This window comes from Amphibalanus amphitrite, unplaced genomic scaffold, assembly GCF_019059575.1.
Source record: "Amphibalanus amphitrite isolate SeventyFive unplaced genomic scaffold, NRLGWU_Aamphi_draft 000128F_arrow, whole genome shotgun sequence".
NCBI classification, from domain to species: Eukaryota; Metazoa; Arthropoda; class Thecostraca; order Balanomorpha; family Balanidae; genus Amphibalanus; species Amphibalanus amphitrite.
In genome coordinates, this window is record NW_024881623.1 from 3,430 (window position 1) to 26,407 (window position 22,978).

Here is a 22,978-nt window from a genome sequence, read left to right on the forward strand (position 1 = left end):
TAAGAATGTAAGTAAGCCGTATGCAACGAAACCGTCTCGCTTCCCTGGTCCCTCCTCCCCCCCCCCCCCCCCGGGCAGTAGCGGCGGAACACCTTCAATTAGGGGGGGGGGACTGCCTTCTTTTGGTCCCATTCTTTCCATGCAACGCTCATAGGGCTAACGTTAAAATGGTAAAATCAAGGGGGGCACGGTGCCCCCGGTGCCCCCCCCCCCCTCCGTTCCGCCGCCTATGCCCCCCAGTCACCTCAGTGACCGGCCCTGCTCCGGCCGGCGGTGCACCGTGAGGTGGTCCAGGCTAATGAGACGTCGATGACGCCACCGAGGCCATGAGGCGGCACTTTTGGTCAGCACCTGCATTACTCGAATAAATGATGATGGCCTGCAGACCACTGCCCTTCGTCCGCTCATCATGTCGAGAACTAGCGTGCGAACTGCACCATGCGGACTGGAGGGAGGGGTGGGTGGAAGGGAACTGCGACCAACGGCTAGTCGGTGGCAGTGGGAGCTGCATTTCACTGCATCCCGCACGAATGCTGCAATGTTCACAGTACCTTTGAGTACATAAGGGGCGAAGAAATAATATTTTGCACGATTCAATTGGGGAAATTGCGTGGAAGCGAAATCTTAACCAATAACTTTTGATTTCAAAATTCGCGGCAAGTAATAGTTTTACTTTGCTGACCTCTAAGTGGCCCTGCCGGAGAGCACTGTCCCATAATGAATGTCGAGACAAGCTTAGAGTAGGAATCGCTGTCGCATAGGTGGCCACCGGAAATCGGAAACCAGGATACCCTAACACTCAGATGTTAGGCGGTGTGCGCCTGAGATCAGTACTCTGTTCCCAGTACTGGAGACTCAGTCTCTCCCCTTTTCCCCTTATCTCTGGGCCCTTCGCCGGTGGCCGTCCCTCGCCATCCTCCCCTCGTCCTCTCTCCCGCGCGCAGATGCCTGTCCCGTCCAGTGGCGGCTGGGACTTTTTACCCAGGCGCCGACTAAGTGGAATTCGCTGTTGTGAGTGCCGCTTCGTTCCGATGTCCCGATACCGTCGGCGGGTTTTTCGTCTGTCATAAAGTGTCCCAGAGGGCCGTGGCGGGCCGGTCGGAGGCGCGGCGGCTAATGGAGCCGGCGGCCGGCCGCGCCGGAGGAGGCGCCACAGGTGAGGTCAGGCCAGGTCATCCGGCGACCCGACCGGTCAACTGTGGGAAGGCGGAGTGCGAGGGCCGAGCTGGGATAGTTAATGGTTTATCGAGTCTGCCCTTATTGGTGGCTCCTTGGCTGGTCCAATGAGCCACGGGTGTGGCAAGTCGGTGACTCACTGCGGGTATATCCGGCAGCCCCTACCGACAACCTCTTATTTGGACGCGGGACTGCATCTAAAAAAGATCGCACTCCACTTTGGAGTTTCCGGTTGGCTCAGCTTATCTTGTATCGTCTGCAGTAGAAAGGCGTGGTGGCGACAGCGAGGCGGCGGCGCCGCACGACGGTTTTGCTCAGTACTGACGGCGTGGCAAGCGGCAGTGAGTGTCAGGCGTTGGCGCGAGGGCAGGGCCGACAGGATCGAGTCCCACCCCGCAGACAGAGATATGTCGCCGCCGCGCCGGTCGTCGTCACGTCCATGTCTGGATTGACTCGTCAGCGCGCCGGAGCTGGCGCCGCGACCGTGTCAGACAGGACGCGGTCGTGTCTCATGCATGCGTCGCCGCTCTGACGAAACGACGGCACGGAGCGACGTCACAAAGGCATGGCACCGGCGCGGCGGGCCTCGAGAGGTCAGTGGAGGGCGACAGCGTCATGAGATGTGGGTGTTACTCTGATCCACCAAGGATCCACAGGTAGCTAAAACATCAAGCAGCGATTTTCTCAGTTCCCACTACTATATACCTCGAGTGCCAAACAAATAGCGCTGTGGATGGTAAAACTTGAAGGACAAGAATGTTGCATGAGACATGAACAGTAAAATACCAAACAACACCCAGCCAATCCACACAATAAGTCACGCCATGAAACCTAATGACACCAAGCACCCAGATCACTTTCCTGTTCCATTGGGGCCGTGTTTCCAGTCGGTCGCTCGGGTGTCTCTGGTGGGGTAGTTTACCGGGGCGGTCCGGCGGACTGGATGACCGCGGCTGATGGACCGCCCCCATCAGTCGTCCTAAAAGGGTGTCGGCTGTCTGCCAGTCGGTGACAAATTCGCTGGCCGCGGCAGAGCGGCACCCATCGGCCCGGCACGCGCGGCATGCGACCGGCCCGGCCGGCGGCGGCGACACCGGGTCGGCTATCAGATACACCGCTCAAATGGACCCTAATTAAATAACGGCCGTGATTAATGTGATGGTTCGAACTGGTTATCCATCGACCGGTTCGGCGGTGAGTGCCCGACGGTCGCGGAGACGGCGTCACGGCCGCCTGTCCGTGGGATATAGCGGCGACTGCAGCGAGACACGCCACATAGTTACTTTTTAGCGATTTACTTACTTAGCGAACTTTCTTACTTTAAACGTTATCTGAGCTACGTTGCTTACCCGACTCATCACTTGTTCGCAGTACATTATCATTGATGCAGTCGAATACCGTAAATATCAAGGTATGCGTAACATTGTCGGAGGGACCAATATGTTTTTATTCGTCGCATAGCCTACTGTCACCATAAGTGTCCCGACTCGGCTAACTATTTCCTCGGCCCTCGCCTCCACCTACCGTCACCACCGAAAAACGCCAACAGGAAAGATGCAACAAAAATGCCCGGTGATGGCACTGAGCGCCTTTTTGTCGTTTTGCCAGCTCCTAAACGGGTGAATAAAAATCCGGCCGAGGTACTCCCCGGGTTAGTGTTAGACCGCTGTGGATAGCGCCAGTGGATCACTGTCGGACGAGGAAATAACACGGTGGCCGAGGCCCGGCGACATGCATGCTACACGACACGGGGGCTCGTTTACCGGACGGAGCTCGGTGGGTTTCTCGGTAGTCAGGTACCCACATCCTAACACTCGCCCGGACTCGCCCCGCCAGCCCCTGTCGTGCGGTGGGCGATGTAGCAGCTTAGTTCCGCCACATCGGCAGCTGTCGGCAGCTGGGTTTACGCATGTTCTCCCTCCCCAGTTGCCAATGAACGTGCGTTGGACGATGTCGGGCACAACGGCAGTCGTGGAACTTGACGTTCGTTTGTTCTCCCGTGTATTTCGCTACTCTCAGTCTCGTCAGGTCGTGCCGCTGCCATGTCTCCAATCCCGTCTTCCGCTGTTAACCCGCACTTTCCCATCCAGCCAAAAGCAAAGTCGCGCCTCACGGTTGTCGGGCCTGTAAACATGTTAATGACTAGAGTTGACCGTGTCTTCAGCGGCGTCCTCACCCGGCACGCCGACACGCGATACAGATATACACCGGGAGGGTGGGTCGGCGTTCACAGGGGCACCAGACGGCCGCTCCGTCGGCACGGCACGGACGGCACGCCGGGCCGGCACGGACTCGACGAGCCGTGCCGTGCCGCGCTGCTGATAAACAGCACGTCAACGGGCGCCGGCACCGACCACGGACACAGGCACACCAGCACCGACTCCGCGGCGGCAGGAACGATGGAACCGACTCCGACGGCAGGCATGCACCGGCACAGCTCAGGAACAGAAGGGCAAGGATCTCGAGACATTTAGAGTGGGGGAGTTTTACATAAAACATGACAGGCCGGCCGCCGGTATTGGAATTAGGATCACTGTTAGGATCCGAAAAATATACGAACCATATAGAGACGATAGACGTATCTACATAACATACATGATGCTGGCTAATAGCATGACCGAATGAAATAAATGACAAGTTCACACGATGTTACATCACGCATGGAAACAAACATCATGTCATACGGCTCATGCACGACGGACCCAAGCTTTTAGTATAAGACAATATCTATCTACAAATAAAACGGCTGGGTGCACACGATAACTACCATTGCAAATCACTTCTCCGCTGCAAGGCAGCCCGAACTCCGCATATTGCCGGGTTTATAATCGAGATAGCACGGTAGCGGGTGGCGTGCCGTGTAAAACGTGCGCACCAGCCATCGACGGCCACCGCTGATGCAGGCTGGCACGGCTCGGGCGCGAGCAACAACGCACACGACATAGTGCCAGTCACGGACAGCCCAGGGTCAGATACGAGTCAGGAACATTACGAACAGAGGACACAGCTCTGGGAATAGGATATTTCGGTGTCGGACACCAGACAATAGACGGCACAACTCCGGATACGATGGACACTGGAAAGGCTACAATCCAGCTCTAACATAGTTAGTACGGATCCGGATAGCTCAGCTCCGGACAACGACAATTACGAGCATGACAACTCCGGACAGCGGACAACACAATTCCAGAAACAGCGGACAACGCAGATCCGGATGGCTGAGCTCCGGAGTCCGGACAACACAGGTCCTGAAAGATCAGCTGCGGAACGCTCGGCTCGGGATAGCTCGGCTTCGAACAGACAGCTCAGTCCCGTCGGTACTACTCGGAACAGAGCGGCCCAGACTGCGTGGAACGCCGCTCCGACCAGCCGCCGCTCTGTAGGCCCATATTCGGCGACAGGCGGTAAACGAGAACCGCTGTACTCTGGCGCTCTCCGAATGTCGGGGCGGCTCGACGGCGTGTCCCCACCGGAGCTTCACACAGGCCGCTCAGCCCACAGCCGCCGCCAGCGACTCTAATGGAATACGACATTTCGCCGTCATAGTCCGCCAATTCGGATGATTGATTGCCGGAATAAAGCCGACGGCATCCACAATGCACATTGCCGAGTGACATTATTCTTAGACAGCCGTTACCTGTTGCAGCTATAGCGTGCATGTTTGCAGCGACTGAGATCTCCCACCGCCTCCGATCGGCTTGTCGTACCCAATTCCTCCATTATAACGTTAATGGATTGGGTGTGCTCACGATACGCAGTCGTTGCGACACAGCAATGTCAGAGTCTGAGTGCAGTTCACTAGGAGAGTGCCACTTTTTCTGAGGGTGACCGGACTGCACGCAGCGACCAGGGCGTGGCCGCCTGTCCAGTCAGAACTGTCACGGGCTACACTATGCTGGCAAGGTTTTGTTACCATTCTCTAATAACACTGAGAATAGCACAGGTGGGATTCAATCGATCAAATGCAATGCCACATATGATGCAGCGTTCGCGGAATGACTTGCCACACCGGGTGTTGTTTGAAGACGTGACGCAGGGATGCCCAGGACGTAAACGCACGCAGTGACGTCTCAAAACGTGACGTGGTGACGCTCAGGACGTGACGTGGTCGCGAGGACACGCTGAGAATGGGACTTCCGCTACGAACCTGTGAAATCGAGCAGTTTATTAGGTTTAGAAGGCTAAAACACTGTACGCAGTGCACAACAACGTAGGGATGCACAGCGAAGACAGTTAGACTGATCCACAGATGAGCGATGTGTCTAATCATGATGACAGTAGAAGCTGCATGTATGGGCTTATAATCAGAAATTAGTACAAGCTCCCGGATCGCTGAGACCACGAATAATCGAGGACTCAGAGGACGATGACTTGATCAGTCGTGAGCTGGTGCAGACGCGATGGAGAGGATACATAAGTTAGCCAAAGCCAGCCGAATGAAGTCAAATGCTCCACATGTTTAGGTTAATAATTAAATATTGTTCGATGGAAAAAGAAAAAATAGCCCGTGCGTCATGCGTCATCATTGCTTATTGAATTACCGACTGCTGCATCTAACCAAAGTTCACTACAGCCGACCATGCTCAGTCGTGGTGTATAGTACCTATTTGATTGTAGGATGTAGATCCCCGCCGCGCTAATGCCGACCACCATGGCCAGTCCGACGGCCAGTACCGAGATGACCAGTGGACCGGGCCTCCAGCCGGCCGCCCCCTGACGACCTCCCAGCGCCAGCAGCGCCTCTAGCGTCCGGTTCACCGAAACATCTGCCGGCACAGGTGGCGCTGAAGCTGAGGATGGTGGCCGTGCGGTGGCCGCGGACGAAAACGGCGATTAGGGCACAGTTCGCTATTCGAGATTGAGAACAAGTCTCCATGGACATAAGCGTTGCCAACAACGTTACATAATCTTGTAGACCACAATGCACACATTGTGTACCAAAGAAATTAGACACTTGATTCACGGTATGTCAAATATGAGACGTTCTCCTCGCCGTTTTTAGACGTGAATAAGACGTTCGGTCCAGCATAGGTCGTCGAGGATGTTTTAAGTGTAGGCACACGTATCCTCGAAAGCAAACTTCTCTATAGCAGGTTTCGCTTCGTAAGAGTTTGCATAACCGAAGCATCTGCTGTACACTATTCACCCCCGTCAGTTTCGTTACCGTGTTTGGCGCCGCTGGTCCGCCGCTGCTCGTGCTGCTCGTGTCTCCTGGTCCCTCCGGGGCCACGGCCGCGGCCAGACGCCAGCGACACCTGTTTGTTACAGAGCGGGGTACCGCAGCAGATGGAGCTGGCCCGGTAGTCCTCCCCGTGGGTCGGCAGCAGGTGGTCACACATTAGAGGCGTCTCGCCCCTGGGAATATAACACGGGTCACGAGTCAGAGGTCAGAGGTCGCAGCCAGAGATCACGAGTCATGACTTACCGGGTCTTAGATGAGAGATCACGTGTTAGACGTCTAATATCACAGATTCCACGTTGCAATTAATGTTTAAGATGCCATTGGCGCAGCTCAGCCCCAAAGCCGTTTGCAACGTTGAAGCTTAAAGGGCACCTTCGCGGGCTTCAAGCCTTTCTAATTTTTTCTCGCGAATATCACATGAATACTTAGTTGGTGGGTAGGTACCACAGCACAAGTACAAATTACTTGGGATAGGGACTGAGCTTTCCAAAGCGGACTTACTGCAACAAGACATAGCTCTCGATCCCTCATTTACATAATTCCCCTAGTACTGACCCGGCTGAGATGGCCAAAAACCACCCCACTGACCTGACACAGCCTCTGGTCATGGGGTCGGCGCCGTCGAGCCGCCTTAGCTGTTGGGTGTAGCACATGCCGGTGGTGGTACAGGTGCTCACGCCCGCCTGCTGACACTCCAGCGTGGTGCAGATACAGACGATACTGCGGCTCACATCGCCTGGAGGCAGGGGGCGGGACAGGTCACATAGAGGTCATTGTGATAAGGTACGGTAAAAGAGAGTCACGTGGACAGGGCAAGGGGTAGTGCTGACAGGTCACAGCGGAGTCACGGCGGTCGGCTAGCGGGAGTCACATAGAAAGGTCAGACCGAAAGTCATATCGAAAGGTCACCGAGTGTCAGTAAGCCAGGTCACAGTGACAGGTCATTGGGCCACCGAGGTCAGATGAACTGTCATCGAGGGTCATTGACGTTTAACTGGTTCAAGACAGGCCATCGGGAGATCACGACATGCCACCAATAATTATGTCGATAGGTGAACAAGGAACATGCATATATGCTGCTATAGATCAACTTGGACTGACAGGGCAGATGGGGAGGGCCCAACAGTCAAGTGAACGGAGGGGGGGGGGGAGCTGGCACATAAAGTGATAGGCTTATACAAAAGAAGAGTGTGGGGAAGGATATTCCTTGCGGATCGATGCACCACGGGGTCCATGGTATTTTAAAGGGAAATTAATTAAGATTGTAGACAACATTATCTTCAGGCTTCATGAGAAAAATCTTCTCATCTCGACTAGAATATGTATTTCTAAAGTTCAGAAAGCGGTCTGATGTGAAATAATGTACCAAGATGCATATGGACCTAACATTGATCGGGGATCCACCACCACGCCAAGCCCGTCAGCCCTCGTTCGTTCCTGCAATGTAACTATAATTACACTACACATTGTTTGTGCAAACCCCATAAGAAGGAGAGCCTGAGCAGGCATGCATTCTGCTAGATGTGAATTAGATCCTTACGCTGGATCCGGGGATTACATTTTCATGCCAGCTAAGCACTGCTAATAAGTTGTAAAGAGCTTTCGGCTGACGCTTGTCCATCATTATTTGCCGATTATAGCTTTTTTCCTTATACAGCACCAGCGCGAGTGAGCATCCAGTGTGAGAACAGTTTATACAGTTTATATAGGATGTCGGGTACCCCGTCCCAATTTCTCGATTTCAACAGTGTGTGACTAGTCACAGTCAGCGAATAAAAATATGCGAGTTTTATAGGCTAGACTGCTAAAGGAATTACGTTTCATGACGTTTCTGATTAACATAGTGCCCAATTTTAATGACATGTCATGTCAATTTGACGTTTAATATTGAACGTTAGCGCTAATCCGGGCAGATGTGTACAATGCATAAAAATAGATAGGTAGGGGAGACCCGGGAGGTATGGGCCGGTTTTGTGAAACGGTAATTTTCTTCCAGTGAGTAGTGTCTAGACCCGGTTTTTCACTCTGTGTAGGTACGTGAAATTGTCTTCCACCAGCAAAATGTGCCTGATATTAGGCATCTGGGATCAACTATTTTGTCTCGAGATAGCTTTCAATAAATCATGCGCCTTTTCGATCCAGCAAAATACACCGGGAGGTATGGACCATGGGCCGGGACGTATGGGCCGGTGTCATGTTTCATATTCTTTTTTCGACATTGAGAACAATACTCTTAGCTGGGATCTAACTTGAGCTCTCTTAGAGCCCAGGCACCGCATAATAGGCCAACAGCTTACTTCATGGAGGCCACTTGGGCACCTATTTATAATGGGTAACTCAATCCTGTTCCATGAAATAAATAAGACAAACAATATTTGTATGTTCAAATGCAGTCTGTAGTTAAATTTTCGGCCATGTGCGACAAAAACAATTGTTATTGAAGAGGACATTCAAAGAAAGCATCATTTTATTGATTTAGGATCAATGGAGGCGGGTGGCCCGAACCTCCCGGTTAGGACGTCAGAATGCGCGTAGCATCTCAGCTCATAATCTTGCGAGGAAGCTTCAAATTGTCTATCCAGTCTTAATAAGCATGCTTTACACTTTTTGCTAGCGATGGTCTGACATAATAAATCGATCCTGGTTCACATTGATCGCGAATTTACTTTATGTTTCGTATTTTATTCGAAGAGGGCAAAAACGCTTTATCACCGCTCATTGCCAAAAAAGACTGAGGAAGATTTTGGAAATCACATAGGTTGCATAACGAAATGGCTGCTATCAGTTTACGTGGTCAAATGTGTAAAAATACGCAACACTTCTTCAAAACTGCGATGGCCCATACCTCCCGGGTCTCCCCTACTTACCCACTCGGAGCGTTAGGGTCGCTGACTATTCAACTGTTCTTCGGCGAGTGTGAATAGATAAGAATTATGAGTGACAAACATCAGTATGTTTTTGTTTGCATGCATCATAGAACTCTTGGTGTATAGAAGTCTCATTTCATTAAAACTGTACATGCATAAGGTCGTGTATCTACCAATAAGGGCTACCGGCGCCGTCGTTACATGTCCTCGCGTCGACCCCCAACGGGACTTGTACTAAATCTCGTTTGCCCCTGAATGCCGCGTGCCCATGAATGGTGGTCACATCTCTGCACAGTCCCGGTTTCATCAATAGCCCGACCTTGCCCAGTTCGAATGTCTGACCGGTATTTCTGTTTAATTGCTCTCGCGGAGCCGGGAAAGTTCACCCGCACTTGTGCCCACGCCGCGGTCGGCAGGGCTGACCGGAGGGTGACCTCGCCAGGACTGGTGGCCTTAGATGTCCCAACTGGGATACAGGACACTCTATACGGGGACCACGCCGAGGACAGGGGACCGACTATAAAACGGCCGACCGGCGTCAGATAGGCACAGTTCACCGCTGACTACCATCTCAACAACAACATGAAGCTGGTGAGTGAAGAGACGGAGGCACCAGCAGCACTCAGCGACGGCATGGCTAGCACCACGCTAAGGATATTGCCAAGCTGTTTGAATCAATAGTTGTTTCACAGTCACGGAGTTGCTGGACAAAGCTTCCGGCAATATTTTATTTTAAATTTGTTTATAATTTAGGTGCACACCTAGCCGTCTTTTTAACTGCACTGTCAACAAAATAATTAAATGAATTAAATAACTAAGATAAATTACTATTTACATGATACATAAACTTTCGACCCTATACTTGCAAGAGGTCGATGCCGTTGCAGTTTAGACCCTCCGCCATGACGTCTGTTCCGTTTCAGATCGTGTTCGCCGCCGTGCTGGCCGTGGCCGCCGCCGCCCCGTCGGAGCTCCCCTACGAGAGGGACATTGTCGAGATCCTCCGACAGAACATCGACCACAACGACGACCAGTCCTACCAACACTCGTGAGTATCTACACTGGCGACGGTCGGTCGACTGTTCGAACGGCAGTCAATTGTTCGAAAAGTGGTCGGCTTCTGTAATTGTTCTTACGTCGCAATACTCGAGATCAATCGTCAAGGAAGTTTCAAAGAGCATTTGAAGCCCAGCTTGGTATTCTATTTGTTGTGCCTTGCTTAGATCTTAGGGAAAGTAAAGTGGCTCTAAAAACGAGAAACATCTTTTGTTCAACAAAAAGACATTCGTAGTTTACATGTTTGTGAGAACCACCAAATCCTCATTTATGACAGTGTCTTCAGTGTTTTCTCTAACCCAACGCCCGCCTCTGTCCGCCAGTTTCGAGAGTGAGAACGGCATCTCTGTGTCGGAGTCTGGCGAGCCGGAGGACGACGACAGCTACAGCGTGTCGGGCCAGTTCAGCTACACGGCCCCCGACGGCGTCACCTACACGGTGGTGTACTCGGCCGGCGAGCAGGGCTTCCAGGCGCAGGGCGACCACCTGCCCACCCCGGTGCCCACCCAGTACCCCACCCCGGAGGTGTCTGAGGAAGAGGATGAGGAGGAGGAGGAGGAAGAGGATGATGATGAGGAGGAGGTCCGTGGGGAGCCCCAGTACGAGCGTGTCATCGTCGGATACAGGCCCCGCTACCAGTAGACCATTCGAAATGAGGCTGAACCCTATTAAGTGCCGATGAATATACTTCTCTATTTTTAGAGAAGTTGATGTTCTCTGATTTGTTCCTTGTGTGAAAGTTTCTCTATGTTCAGAGAGGTATTTATGGTTTAAGCAAGAGACAGTCATGTCTGTTGCTTTATTCATCCTTATTTATTTCTTATTGTCCTGTGATTGACTGTATGTTGTAATAATAAATATTTGTTATCATGATCACATGCCGTGTTTACTTTTGGCCAATTTGGCACGCCATCACCAGCACACGGTGACGGTACTGATCGGACACTCAAAGATCCGTGCGTAAGATCGATGATGCGTCACTCTTGAGTCAACCAGATCATCAATGCGTGTCCATCGGTTGTCTGATTGATCAATGTCTCTGCTAAACTGAGGCTCTCAGGCTAGCCTGTATCACTTGGGACCAACTGGCTTGGCGAGTTAAAACATCCAGTGACAATAACAGGTTAGGTATGCTGATCATTCTACTTATAGGACTTTGAGGTAAAGCACTTGCTACGAGACGACGGTCGCTCTAATTTGGTTAGCATTTCGACTATAGACTGTAGTGTTTTACAGTTATGCGGATAAATGCAATAATAAGCAAAGAAATTAAGTGACCTATGACGTAAGGAAGGAAGGATTTCCTATTAACCTCTGGAATGGCGTACCTCTGAGTTTGTGTAGACGTTGGTATGCAGTTGCAAAGGTGTACTGGCTGCCCATAGTCCAACCGTAAGCTGTTTCACTTGCTTCCAAAATGCCTATCAAAATCGTGTCGATATCGTGCACTGAAATCTTCCTTCTCTGCGCCCACCAAAACATTCACTTCAGTCTACAAGACGTCCCAGTAGGGTCTTGCATGCAGCTGGCACCGCATTCCGGCACCAATCGCCTTCGGTTTCCGTCTCCACGATCTTAATTCGCTCAACCATTTGGCAGTGGATACCGTCCATTGTCCTCCCTCACATGTTTGTTTGAAACTGCACAAGTTATACCGTATAGCTGGTCCTCACCGAGGAACCCGTTTCATGGAAGCTGATAAAGTAGTGAATGGTACAAGGTTAGCATCCTGTTCACAGATGGCACGACTCGTGTATCGCTCGGCACGATCTCCACACTGCAGTCTACTTCACAGGATGGTGGAACGCCTGAGCATGATCCGGTGATTATACAAGGCGATCCTTAGGTCTATTTCTACATAGCTCGGGTGTATGTGAAGTCCACCATTGTCTCCATGCCATAAACGTAGTGTGTGTGTCCATGTCTCACCGTCTTTTCAAATGGTCTCCATCGGTACATTGAACAGCGTGACCAATTCCTATTGACATGTCCTCAGCACTCTGCGCCGAGCTTGCAAGGTGGGGGAGGGAGGAGGCGTCAGGGTGTCGGCTACGGACAGTAAGGATGGCGTGTGCCCGTCTGTATGGAGGCCTTATCTGTACAGAAGATATATTTATTTCGTTTTTCTTACGTTTTTTACATGCATCATTTCAAATAGAATGAGGTTCCTTCCTAATTTATAAGAACGCACGAGCGATTACTGATTAGGTCCATTATTTGCTTTCCATGCAAATGTGTTGGCTCGGCTCTTGTGGACGCGGCTGTATACGAAGCAGCTCAACGGAAAGATAAAGGTTTAAATAAAAAATATCTCAAATCGGAATGCGGCAGTTACGGCAGCTGTATGCTTTTGTTTCTTACCTCTCGAGTCTCGCATACATCCGGTCTGTGCAGATCAGAAAAGAAAATGCAGGTAAGAAATATCGTGCTGACCTAGTATGAGCGAACACAGATTTTGTTATTATACCTACGAACAAACACAAATGTTTGGAGCTGAGGTGTTGCATATTTGGCCGCTGAATGGACGTGCACCATTAGCAATTCATGGTGGAGTGCTTTCCGCATATCTGCTGCAACCTCTGTTATGAAACTTGTCATATGTTTTATTATCGCGAATCCCATTTCAGAAAGAACTTCAATCACTTATGGGATTGGTTAGCGGAGTCGGCATATGATACATGTATGATAATAAAGCAAGAAATGTGGATACACATATACTTGCTTCAATACTTGCTCGTATCGTGTTTGATCCTAAACCAAACATGAAACACGCCTTGAAAATCAATGTACCTATTGTCATTAAGGGCACAGCATATACATTTTACCTACAGTGTACGTGCAGAAGCATAGAATTAGATATTATCTTTTTGCTACTGGAAATTACGGCTGATGTGAGCTGTGTGCTATACATTTATTTTTATCCGTACTTTCCTCCCCAAAGCCTCACAGAATGGGCTGATCTTTGCGAGCAGCCTTGAGCATTTATTGACTACCTACTGAAGTTCATCGACGTGGTTATTAGTTTGAGCTATATTCATAAGCATTTCGTTACAACTATGTAAAATAAGGGAAAAGGACGCAATATTGACGCAACAAACCGATGTCAAATAAAAATGTCCGTATAAGCTTACAATTAAACGCAACATTTCATTAAACACCGGGCGAGCACAGTGATCAGTCGATCAAGCGTGTGACCTTGCCATGGCCAGAGTTAGACAGATGTAGCTAATTTTGATCGGGACGGTTCCTGTGGTTTCGCTGTTGTAGAAGGCGCGTTCCTGCGGTGGTCCGTGATGGAGGAGGGGGTCCGCCCCGTCGGCTGGTCTCGATAGATCCACCCCCTGTGGCGTCTGATAGCTTCACGTGCCGCCACCCAGGCACACGAGAACAAGAGTTCGCCGCGGACTGCCCACGGCCAACAGAGAGCCTGTGAGAGCTCCGGAGAGCCGCCGACATGTTATAGTAGGCACGCTTCTGTGGTCTGCAAGGCTTGGGATCAGTACTGCGATCTGGTCAGCAGTACAAAGGAGTCAATATTTTACCCGATAATAAGAGCATATATTTGGTCTGGTTTATATGGAGGCCTGCGATACACCTATTACACCTTTTTGCACTCAAAATAGGCATCTTTTCATTCAATTTCGGCGAATTGCATTCCATTTTAGCGATCTCTCTATTCGAAGCAAATGAGAGATCGCTAAAATTGAATGCAATTCGCCGAAATTGAATGAAAAGATGCCTATTTTGAGTGCAAAAAGGTGTACACAATGCGCATACATTGCAATAGACATTGCCAAAGGAAACGGAATGTGGAGTAAAACATACCTAATATACCTTCGCTAAAATAAACCTTTCTTCACCGATACTCAAACTCATACATTTTAAAAATCAACTAGCGAATAATTGGATCATTTATATGTAAATGCCCACATTTCTAGCGGCTCAAGAGATTCTTCCACACAGATCCCACATAATTCATAACCCACAGGGCACAGATATATCCAAATGGTTGTTCGCTTAGAACCGATCGTATGTTTGCGGGCTGCTAAACAACTTTAGAAACCGAAGGCGCGCGTGTCTCAGCATGCGTGGACTGAACAGGGACACCCTCTCCGGCAGTACGAGTCATATGACCTTGAGCAAGGTCAGCCCAAATAACTACCGGAAATGAATTACAAGGAGCTTTGGAACACGAACAACACTCACCGTGCTGTATCACATGTCCGAGCGATTCTTGGGAGCATGTATTTCACTGGCTCGACTGACTGCTAAACGCCGATGTATCTGTTCTTTTCGTCGTACGATCGGGATGGTCGGTATGATCATGATGGTCCTGTAGTTCTCATTCCTTTCGTTTCCAAGCGCAAGGCTTACCTACCCAATACCCATGTCCTTATCTTTTTTTTTTATCACCCGCCGCTTTCCGGGATGCTCGTTAGCAGGAAACCAGTTCAGGCAATCACTATGCAACAAAAAATGAAAGATTTTCTGTTCCTGGAAAGCGACCGAACTTTTCTTATTCATTGGGTCCTATCATAACCGAAATGGGCATTAGTTTTGATCTGAAAATGTTTTTTCCGGTTTTCAGGGCCGATTTTCGATTTTTGGCGCCAAAATTCGGTTTTGGGCCCACCGTGTCCGATGTAATTGAGCAATCGATTCACGGTAACTTTCATCGTCTTTCCTATGCCACGTGCTTTCGAATGATACCTGGTTTTGCATACTTGCGCCTTAAAATGACGTCATAAATCTATGTTAAAGTTAGAAAATGTTAAAATTTGGGATTTTTTAAACATTTTTTTCCATTTCGTTTCAAAATAGAGGAAAAACTAAAGGCCCTATCCAAATTCTGAGCCCAGTTCCTTGAAGAGCATTCAATTTCCGTTCGGAAGGTACTTTTTTAGTGCATTTTATCGGATTCCTGTGACGTCCAGATTGAGTTAACCTAAACACATATCCTAGGTCATATCACATAGCATTAACCTGATAACGTATGTTAACGCCATAGGGTCAACGAGGGGTCAACTGAGGTCATGTTGTTGACCCCTTGTGACCTCGGGTCACACGCAGGAACTTACTTTTGAGCAGTCCTGTCGCTCAGAATCTTGATCTGTACCTCCATTTGTTAGAGTGATTCTTCATGCACTGAACACATTTTGTCATGGAAATGGCTGGGGGCCCGTTTTTGAAGTGACTCAATCTGGACGCCACAGTAAACCGATAAAATGCACTAAAGTAGTACCTTCCGAACGGAAATTGAATGCTCTTCAAGGAACTGGGCTCAGATTTTGGATAGGGACTTTAGTTTTTTCTCTTTTTTGAAATGAAATCGAAAAAAATGTCAAATTTTTACAAAATTTCAACATTTTCTTACTTTAACATGGATTTATGACGTTATTTTTACACGCAAATATGCAAAGTCGGATATCATTCGAAAGCTTGTGGCATAGAAAAGGCGATGAAAGTTACCGCGAGTCGATTACTCAATTACACCGGACACGGTGGGCCAAAAACCGAATTTCGGGGCCAAAAATCGAAAATCGTCTCTGAAAACCGGAAAAGCATTTTCAGATCAAAACAAATGCCCATTTCGGTTATAATGAGACCCAATGAGTCCAAAAAATCGGTCGTTACTCAGGAACAAAATGACTGTTGCATAGTGTTATGTGTTCAATCTTCAGCAAACTTGTCATGATCAGTTCATCAAATGCATTATCGATCTCGAAATACCCGTAGTTCACATTCGACCACAGGCTTCCGAACGTTCCTTATCACTCCTAAGAAAGAAAAAAACGGCGAATATGGCAGAAAGACACCCGCAAAATGGCAGATGATGTTTACAGGTGCGTAACACCAGGCCGGTTCCAGTTAAGATCGCCACTTAATAATAAGATGTTTCAACCTATCTTTATTCTCTACCCATATGGCTAAGCAAATGATTCTGGGCAACGGATGTGCGGGATTTCATGCATACTTCATGGGCGCAATAAAACCGGCTAACGGCTGTGTCATGCATTTGACACTGCTTAAAACTGAAATGAATGAAATAAAAAAACATAAATGAAGTTTTGCATTTCAACGATTTGCTGTCAATGTCAATTCTGCCACACAAGGATCAAATGACAGCCGGCGATGTCGTTCCAGCAAGGGTATCAGACATCGATACCAATAAATCTACCAAATGCACGGTGTCCTTATCCACATAAACGTTCGGTTCGTATGGATTCGTCTTGACTCGATTTTCCTTTACAGTAGAGCTATTAAATTGGATAAAAGCATTGCTGACAGCATCAACATTACTGTGGTAGTACTAACACAGCGATTAGCGAGTTTATGACAGTAACAGAGCTGATTCCATCACCGCAGTGCTAAAATGCAACACGTGTCTGATGGAACATGCTGGTAAACAATATCACGTGACAGCATCGTGCTAATGGAGGGCTCAGTCCATGTAAAGACATGACATGATCATTTATAAACAGTTTAAGAATGATAAATTAAGCCCATTCCCTTGCCTATCCTGCCTGGCGCAGAGTAACCGTAACTGATTTATCCTCTAGAGACCCGAGAGCAAGTTTACAGATAAAACAAGACGAAATTTGGAATATAGTCTGCTTAAGTGGTGCGATTGATAAATTTCCAGTCGTTTTGGCCATATGCCCCAATGCGCATGCGCAGTGACCTGTATACTATAGTATGCATTCGGTTTCAGAACTTATTTTTTTGCACTTGGTTGTTAATATTAAAAGTGATAAAAATGCTTTTTAATGGTCGCATGGACAATGTCTAGCAATGTGATGAATGGGCTGATGTGTTCTAAACCTTTTGAGGTGATATCTGCATGGAAAAAACATACTTGTTGTTGTAAACATACCCAGGAGCATTGGGGGTGACATCTTGATCACCTAACTCGAGGTCACTCTCACTGTCGGACCCAGGAGCAGGATCGACTCGAGGGATGTACTCGCCCAGTAAACATGCCGACGTCGGCCCGACGTCGGCCGACGTCGGGGTGACGTCGGCATCTCGGCATCGGCATGCCGACGTCGGCACGACGTCGGCTGGATGTCGGATATGCCCGCATGTACCGACGTCCAGCCGAGGTCCAGCCGACGTCGGGCCGACGTCAGACCGAGATCAATTGCTGAGGTCCAGCCGACGTCGGGGCGACGTCGGACCGACATCGGCCGCTGTTTTGACCGTTAAAATAATATAAAATGCATGTTTCATTTTTCATAAAGAGCTTCTGTATTCAAAATATCCTCATGAAACTCAAATTTTCCTCCACGCCGCAACCCCCTGATCCGGACTGGACGGGAAACTTTAACCCATTTGGGATTGCCCGTAAGCCGAGCTCGCCCGTAGCCGGGAGCGGTGCCTTTGGCCAGGCTCAGCACCGGCAACTCACCAGGGCCGGGCCCAGTTTATATAGAAAGGCCAGTCGGTAAGTGTCACTTTGCCAAAGTGCCACTTATCAAAGGGACACTTTGGGAAACGTTGGTGCAGGTGTGTAAGAGTGGCTATATGAATCCATTGTGGGGTTGCCCTTTCCAATAAGTGTCACGTAACAGCAATGGGACCAGGGACTCTATATGAACTGGACCCAGGGTGCTCGCCAAGAAGACCAATGTCTCCATCCTATCATCCTTTCGGCTCTGAAATGGTCTTGTCAGACCGAAAGGGCATAACCCAACAAAACAAACTAAATTCGCTATCTGGATGCGTGGTTTAGTGGTTAGCGCACTAACCTCACGTTCAAATGACACGGGGTTCGAATCACATCGCCGGCTGATGCTTTTGGCGTGTTGTCCCAGTAAACATGCCGACGTCGGCGACTGGGGGCTCGAATCCCGCCGCCGGTTGATATTTTTGGCGCGTTGTCCCAATAAACATGCCGACGTCGGCCCCGTCGGTCCAACGACAAACGATCTCGTCAACCTCGGCAAACGACCTCGGCCCGACGTCGGCTCGACGTCGGCTGGACTTCGGCTGGACGTCGGAACATGCGGGCATATCCGACGTCCAGCCGATGTCGGGCCGAGGTTGAACCGACGTTGGGCCGACGTCGGCATGTTTACTGGGCGTCTCCTGAATCAGAGACATCTAGGTCGGATCCGGAATCAGGTGCTTCGAGCATGGCCTTGATACTGGCAGACGACAGGCCATCTATAAAACAGCACAGTTTATCAAACTTCGCTCTATAATCCGACCTAACTTTTCAGTGATGGCATGCAGACTGTGACGCCACGATCCCTTTTGGTAGTTTGACCATTTATTCTCCATTCAAGAACAGTAGTTTACCATCAAATACCAGTAAAACGCCGTTAGGGCGATGAACGAGAGAGCGCAAAGGTGAGTCGTTTACGTGCCTGAGTGTGAAATGGTACCCCGACTGACTTGTGTGCAACACCATACTAACCGGTCCCTAACGTTGTGCCATGTTTTAGCGCAATAATTATTGAGATGTGTCCGTGGGAACCACAAGTATGTTTACGCTTCACGTCCTGAATGTATACTTGAATGCACATGTCCTGTTGTAATGTAAGCCTAAGTGTATACTATAGTACACAAATCAAGAAACGAGTGAATCCTGATGGATACCATAGTATACACATTCAATAAGTAGGATTTAATTTTGTGGTTTAGGTATGACAATTATCTTAATATGTGTCTTACAGTCACGATACAATAAAGTTTTTTTTTCAAGAGAGTGGAATATAAGATATAGGGCACTTGCATCATCGGGTGGCATGAAATGAAGTCTGAAGTCCGGATGTATACTATAGTATACCATCAAGTACGATAACACATTTTGTCAAAATTACGAACGCTAAAGCAAAAATAACTATTCACATATTTGCACAGCACCTTTCTCATAACTAGCAACATGTCAAAAATGACGATAACATGGCATGATAATAAGAAAAAAAGAAAACATGTCGGAGCCTCACCTGAACGCGTCCGTCGCCCCGACATAGCGAAGTCAAAAAGGCCCCTGGCGGCAAATTTTGCAACCAAAGGTTTGTTTTTGGCACCAGATGGCAGGCATTGGATCAGTCTGAGGTATGACCATAGCTATTGCGATCTCGGAGTACATCGGAGCGATATAGACGGCGCTGAAGCCATGTATACTATAGTGCACCCGGGGTCTCTAGAGGTTATACGGAATGTCCACTGCGATTGCTATCGCTGGATAACAGCTCAAATTCAATAGGGCTGTGAAATGGAATTGCTAAGAACGATCGCCTATCGGTGAAAGATCACCACTAGCCGTCTATATCGCTTTACTTGCATGTTGGGACGAAACCTTTGCCCACAAAAAGATTCGTAGGTAATCGGAGATATGGACAGTTTGTTTGCGTTATGGTAACTTAGCCTGCATTATAGTGGGCGTAGTGATTTCATTGATACACATTATCTGCAGAAGGGCTGGCTTTCCTGCGCATTGGGCTATCATTCGTGTGGTGAGAGCATACTTTCAGAAACGAAGGATTACGTGGGATGCATTACCATAAGATCTTAACACCGCTTGAAACTTTCCACAGGTAGTGTTGCTCCAGTTGTGGTTTTGGGCACGCATGTGTAATGCTATAACGTTACACACTCGTGTGAATATAACTGACGAAATGCGCGAACACATAGGTAACTTTGACACAAAGCATGCTTAAGAATTCACTGGGCCTTACCGACGCACTCAGTCAAGACTCCGGTGTCGCAAACTTTGGCGAAAGTGTTGTTCATGGACACCGCCGACTTTATTCAAGAAATACTGCCTACAAATATTAAGTTTTAGACCCACAAACGACACGTTTTCCTCAAGAATTTCCTCAAATGTTAAGCTTCCATGCAACGAATAAACCTACAAACTTTATGTGCATTGTAAGCCCTACGGTCGGAAACGTCTGTATGACACACATGTGAGCACAAGTCATTCTCTGTGGTGCTTTAGGACGTCTCGTTAAAACTTGATTACCTGGCCGATGTAGCGTTTGCCCAGGTCTCGGCAAAGAGCTCACCTATCGTAGAGTCGACTGCACTGAGGATCAGGAGCACTGCCGTCAGGATACGGTCAGGAGCGACCATGGCAGCAGCTCCCAGCGATCACCTGTCACTTGCTGTGATGACAGATATCAGACACTAGCTGTCACTGATCACCGCCACCGCCACTGCCTAATAGCGATTACGGACAACGGTCGCTCATCACTAAGCCACTCGCAAATCATTCACCACTGTACACGGTCGCACGGTACAATGTCACTGATATATTTCAGCGGTTGCCGTTTCTGCTACTGTCGGCTACACGAACTCACTCCCGATTCACACCACTCGCGTCACCAGCGCAGTCCAGTCGTCGCACAGATAGCAGCTAAGCGCTCGTGACCACACCACCACCCTCCACTGAAGCCGAGTTCCATCTGACCGCCGGCAGCGTGGCTGGGCACCGCTGACTGCCCGGCCAACCGGCCGACGGCGGGGGGGGGGGGGGGGGGTGAGGGGGGGGGGGGGCGGGCGACAGGGGGGGCAGGCTCGGACGGAGTCCGCTCCAAATTCACACTCGCATCGGCGGTTCGCTAAAAGGAATACTTCGGCCCAATCGGAACGGAATGAATGCTGGAAGGGAGACGAAGGGCAAAACAGCTAAGAGAATCGAGAGGTGCTTACCAGGCAGCTTATGTTCTATAAATTGTACGCCTATTATACCGTATTTTCATAAAAAGGTGGGTACAGGATTTCCCTCTAGTATCAAGCAGCAACGGAAAGTTGATCATCAGGGTGCCATTTTTTTAATGCATTGCTTTTAAAATCTCACATTCGTATGAAATTCGTGGAAATATATTCCTTAATATAAAAGGAACATAAATTCGCTCTTAAATGGTAATGAAATATGCAAATTTTATTTCCAGAGATGTCACACCTTGGTCTCATAGTTTTCACGAATGTCACCTGGATGTAATTTGCCAAAGTATCGAATATTTTGCAATGAACCCAAAAATATTTTAGGGGGCTGCGTTGCATGCATTGACCTCATTATCCGTCCTAATAATGAGTGATTGCACTTTTTAATGGCTGCAGTGATTGGTTGCTTCCCATAAGTAATGTCAAATCCACAATTGAATAAGTTTCAGACGAAATGGGCATGAGTTTTTCTTAATTCGTTCACTTGCAGAGGACCAGATACGAGGGGGCGAGCCGTACTTTCCATCTTACTCGGGTCTCACTCCATCTTAACCGCACTCAAATCTGGGTAGCTATGGCAAAGAGCCACAACCGTTAGTAAAAACAGCCGAGGCTCATCTAGAGCTTCTCAGCTGGGCGCCAAAGCCAATCGTCGTGTTCTGGTGTTCGCCAACACCGATCTATCAGCAGCGACCGACGGACCACGGGCACCGCCGAGGTCAGCAGCCGACTGACAGACATCAGACCAGTGTGGGTCCTCAGCCGACCGACGGACATCGGAGTCACCGCTGTTATAGAGAGCCGACACGATCCGTGGAGTTATCCGATGGTCCGTCCCCGTGTCAGCTTTAACGAGCACGGAACTGGCAGCTTTGGCTGAATGTGCTGTCACACAGTTTGGTTGACAGGTGTTTGCACGATATCCATTCACAGTAAATGCCGAATTTTTAATGAATCCCTGAAACTTTTTGAATGGGTCAGACCTATCTAAGAAAAAGAATTAACATGTAATCTACCTATGCTTCTTGCAATGTGCAATGGAGCCTGGATGGTTGAATCTACAATCTGTACGTCAATTAGTACGAGACAGGTCAGTCTTTTTAGAACGCGCTTGAAGGTTCACCAAAATGTGCGACTGAACATTGTGAGCGCTTGGAGGCTCACCAAAATGTGCGATTAAACATGTGAGCCTCATATACATGACCCATTATGAAGAGGTGGGCATATACAATAGTGTGGATTTCAGCGACCTCAACATACGGTAATGCTGCCGACTGCCGTGATCGGTGCACCAGCAACATACGTCACAGTTCCGTCATGCCTGCTGTCATTTTTTTTAGGCGTATGTAGTTATGTACATTGCGTACCGCCGTCTTTCCAGAGCGTCAAAAAGTTATTTTTAATTTCAAGTGCTCATTCCTTAGGCATATACGCAGTGCATTCATGCATCCGACACGGAGCGGACCAATGCACCATGAAGCCAAGTCACTTCGGTCGAAGTTTCCAAAGAAATTCCTCGTGCCGCACTGCACGAGCACCACCATACGGAGTATGGTGGCCACCGAATGGTGGACAGCTGCAGGGGCCAGTGTGCCTCGCATTCACCAGGACTTTTATCAGACCAATACCTGCTGCACGGAGCTCAGATTTGGCAGCAACTACTATCGGTAACAACTTGCGGTGAAATCCAAATCAATTAGTCACGAAACGGCAATGTGTTTGGGAACAAAAGAACCAGCCACTGCCCGTCTAGATGACAGGCGGTGTGACTTTATTCGGTAATGTTATCGGTAAGAGCTGACACAATCGAGACCAAAACGTCATCCATTGATGTCATTTTCAAACAAAATGTTTGCTGACGTTAGCCAATTACAGGACAAGACTTTTTCTCAGAATGAGCACGCAATTTGGATAGGTATTTGATGACTTCCTTTCCGGGAACTGAAAGGGAATTCATAATTACTTCGTCTTCGTTACTCTCCGATAATTCCGACGCTTGACTGTCGGAACACATATATGA

At 48.9% G+C, this 22,978-nt stretch overlaps 2 protein-coding genes across 2 annotated transcripts; one reads left to right on the top strand and one right to left on the bottom strand.

Moving 5' to 3' along the window:
- Positions 1-3,148: 3,148 nt before the first annotated feature.
- On the bottom strand, positions 3,149-7,982 carry LOC122381826. The gene is made up of 5 exons (XM_043366519.1): positions 7,970-7,982; positions 6,947-7,094; positions 6,341-6,531; positions 5,780-5,942; positions 3,149-5,323 (listed from the first exon to the last, which is right to left on the bottom strand). The coding sequence occupies exons 1-5, from the start codon at positions 7,980-7,982 to the stop codon at positions 5,269-5,271; spliced, it is 570 nt and encodes a 189-aa protein (XP_043222454.1). The 3' UTR covers positions 3,149-5,268.
- Positions 7,983-9,530: 1,548 nt separating this feature from the next.
- LOC122381829 (cuticle protein CP14.6-like) lies at positions 9,531-11,158 on the top strand. Its single transcript, XM_043366521.1, has 3 exons — positions 9,531-9,816; positions 10,149-10,273; positions 10,605-11,158. Exons 1-3 carry the CDS (start codon positions 9,808-9,810, stop codon positions 10,921-10,923), a joined length of 453 nt encoding a protein of 150 aa, XP_043222456.1. The 5' UTR covers positions 9,531-9,807; the 3' UTR covers positions 10,924-11,158.
- The last annotated feature ends 11,820 nt before the right edge of the window (positions 11,159-22,978 follow it).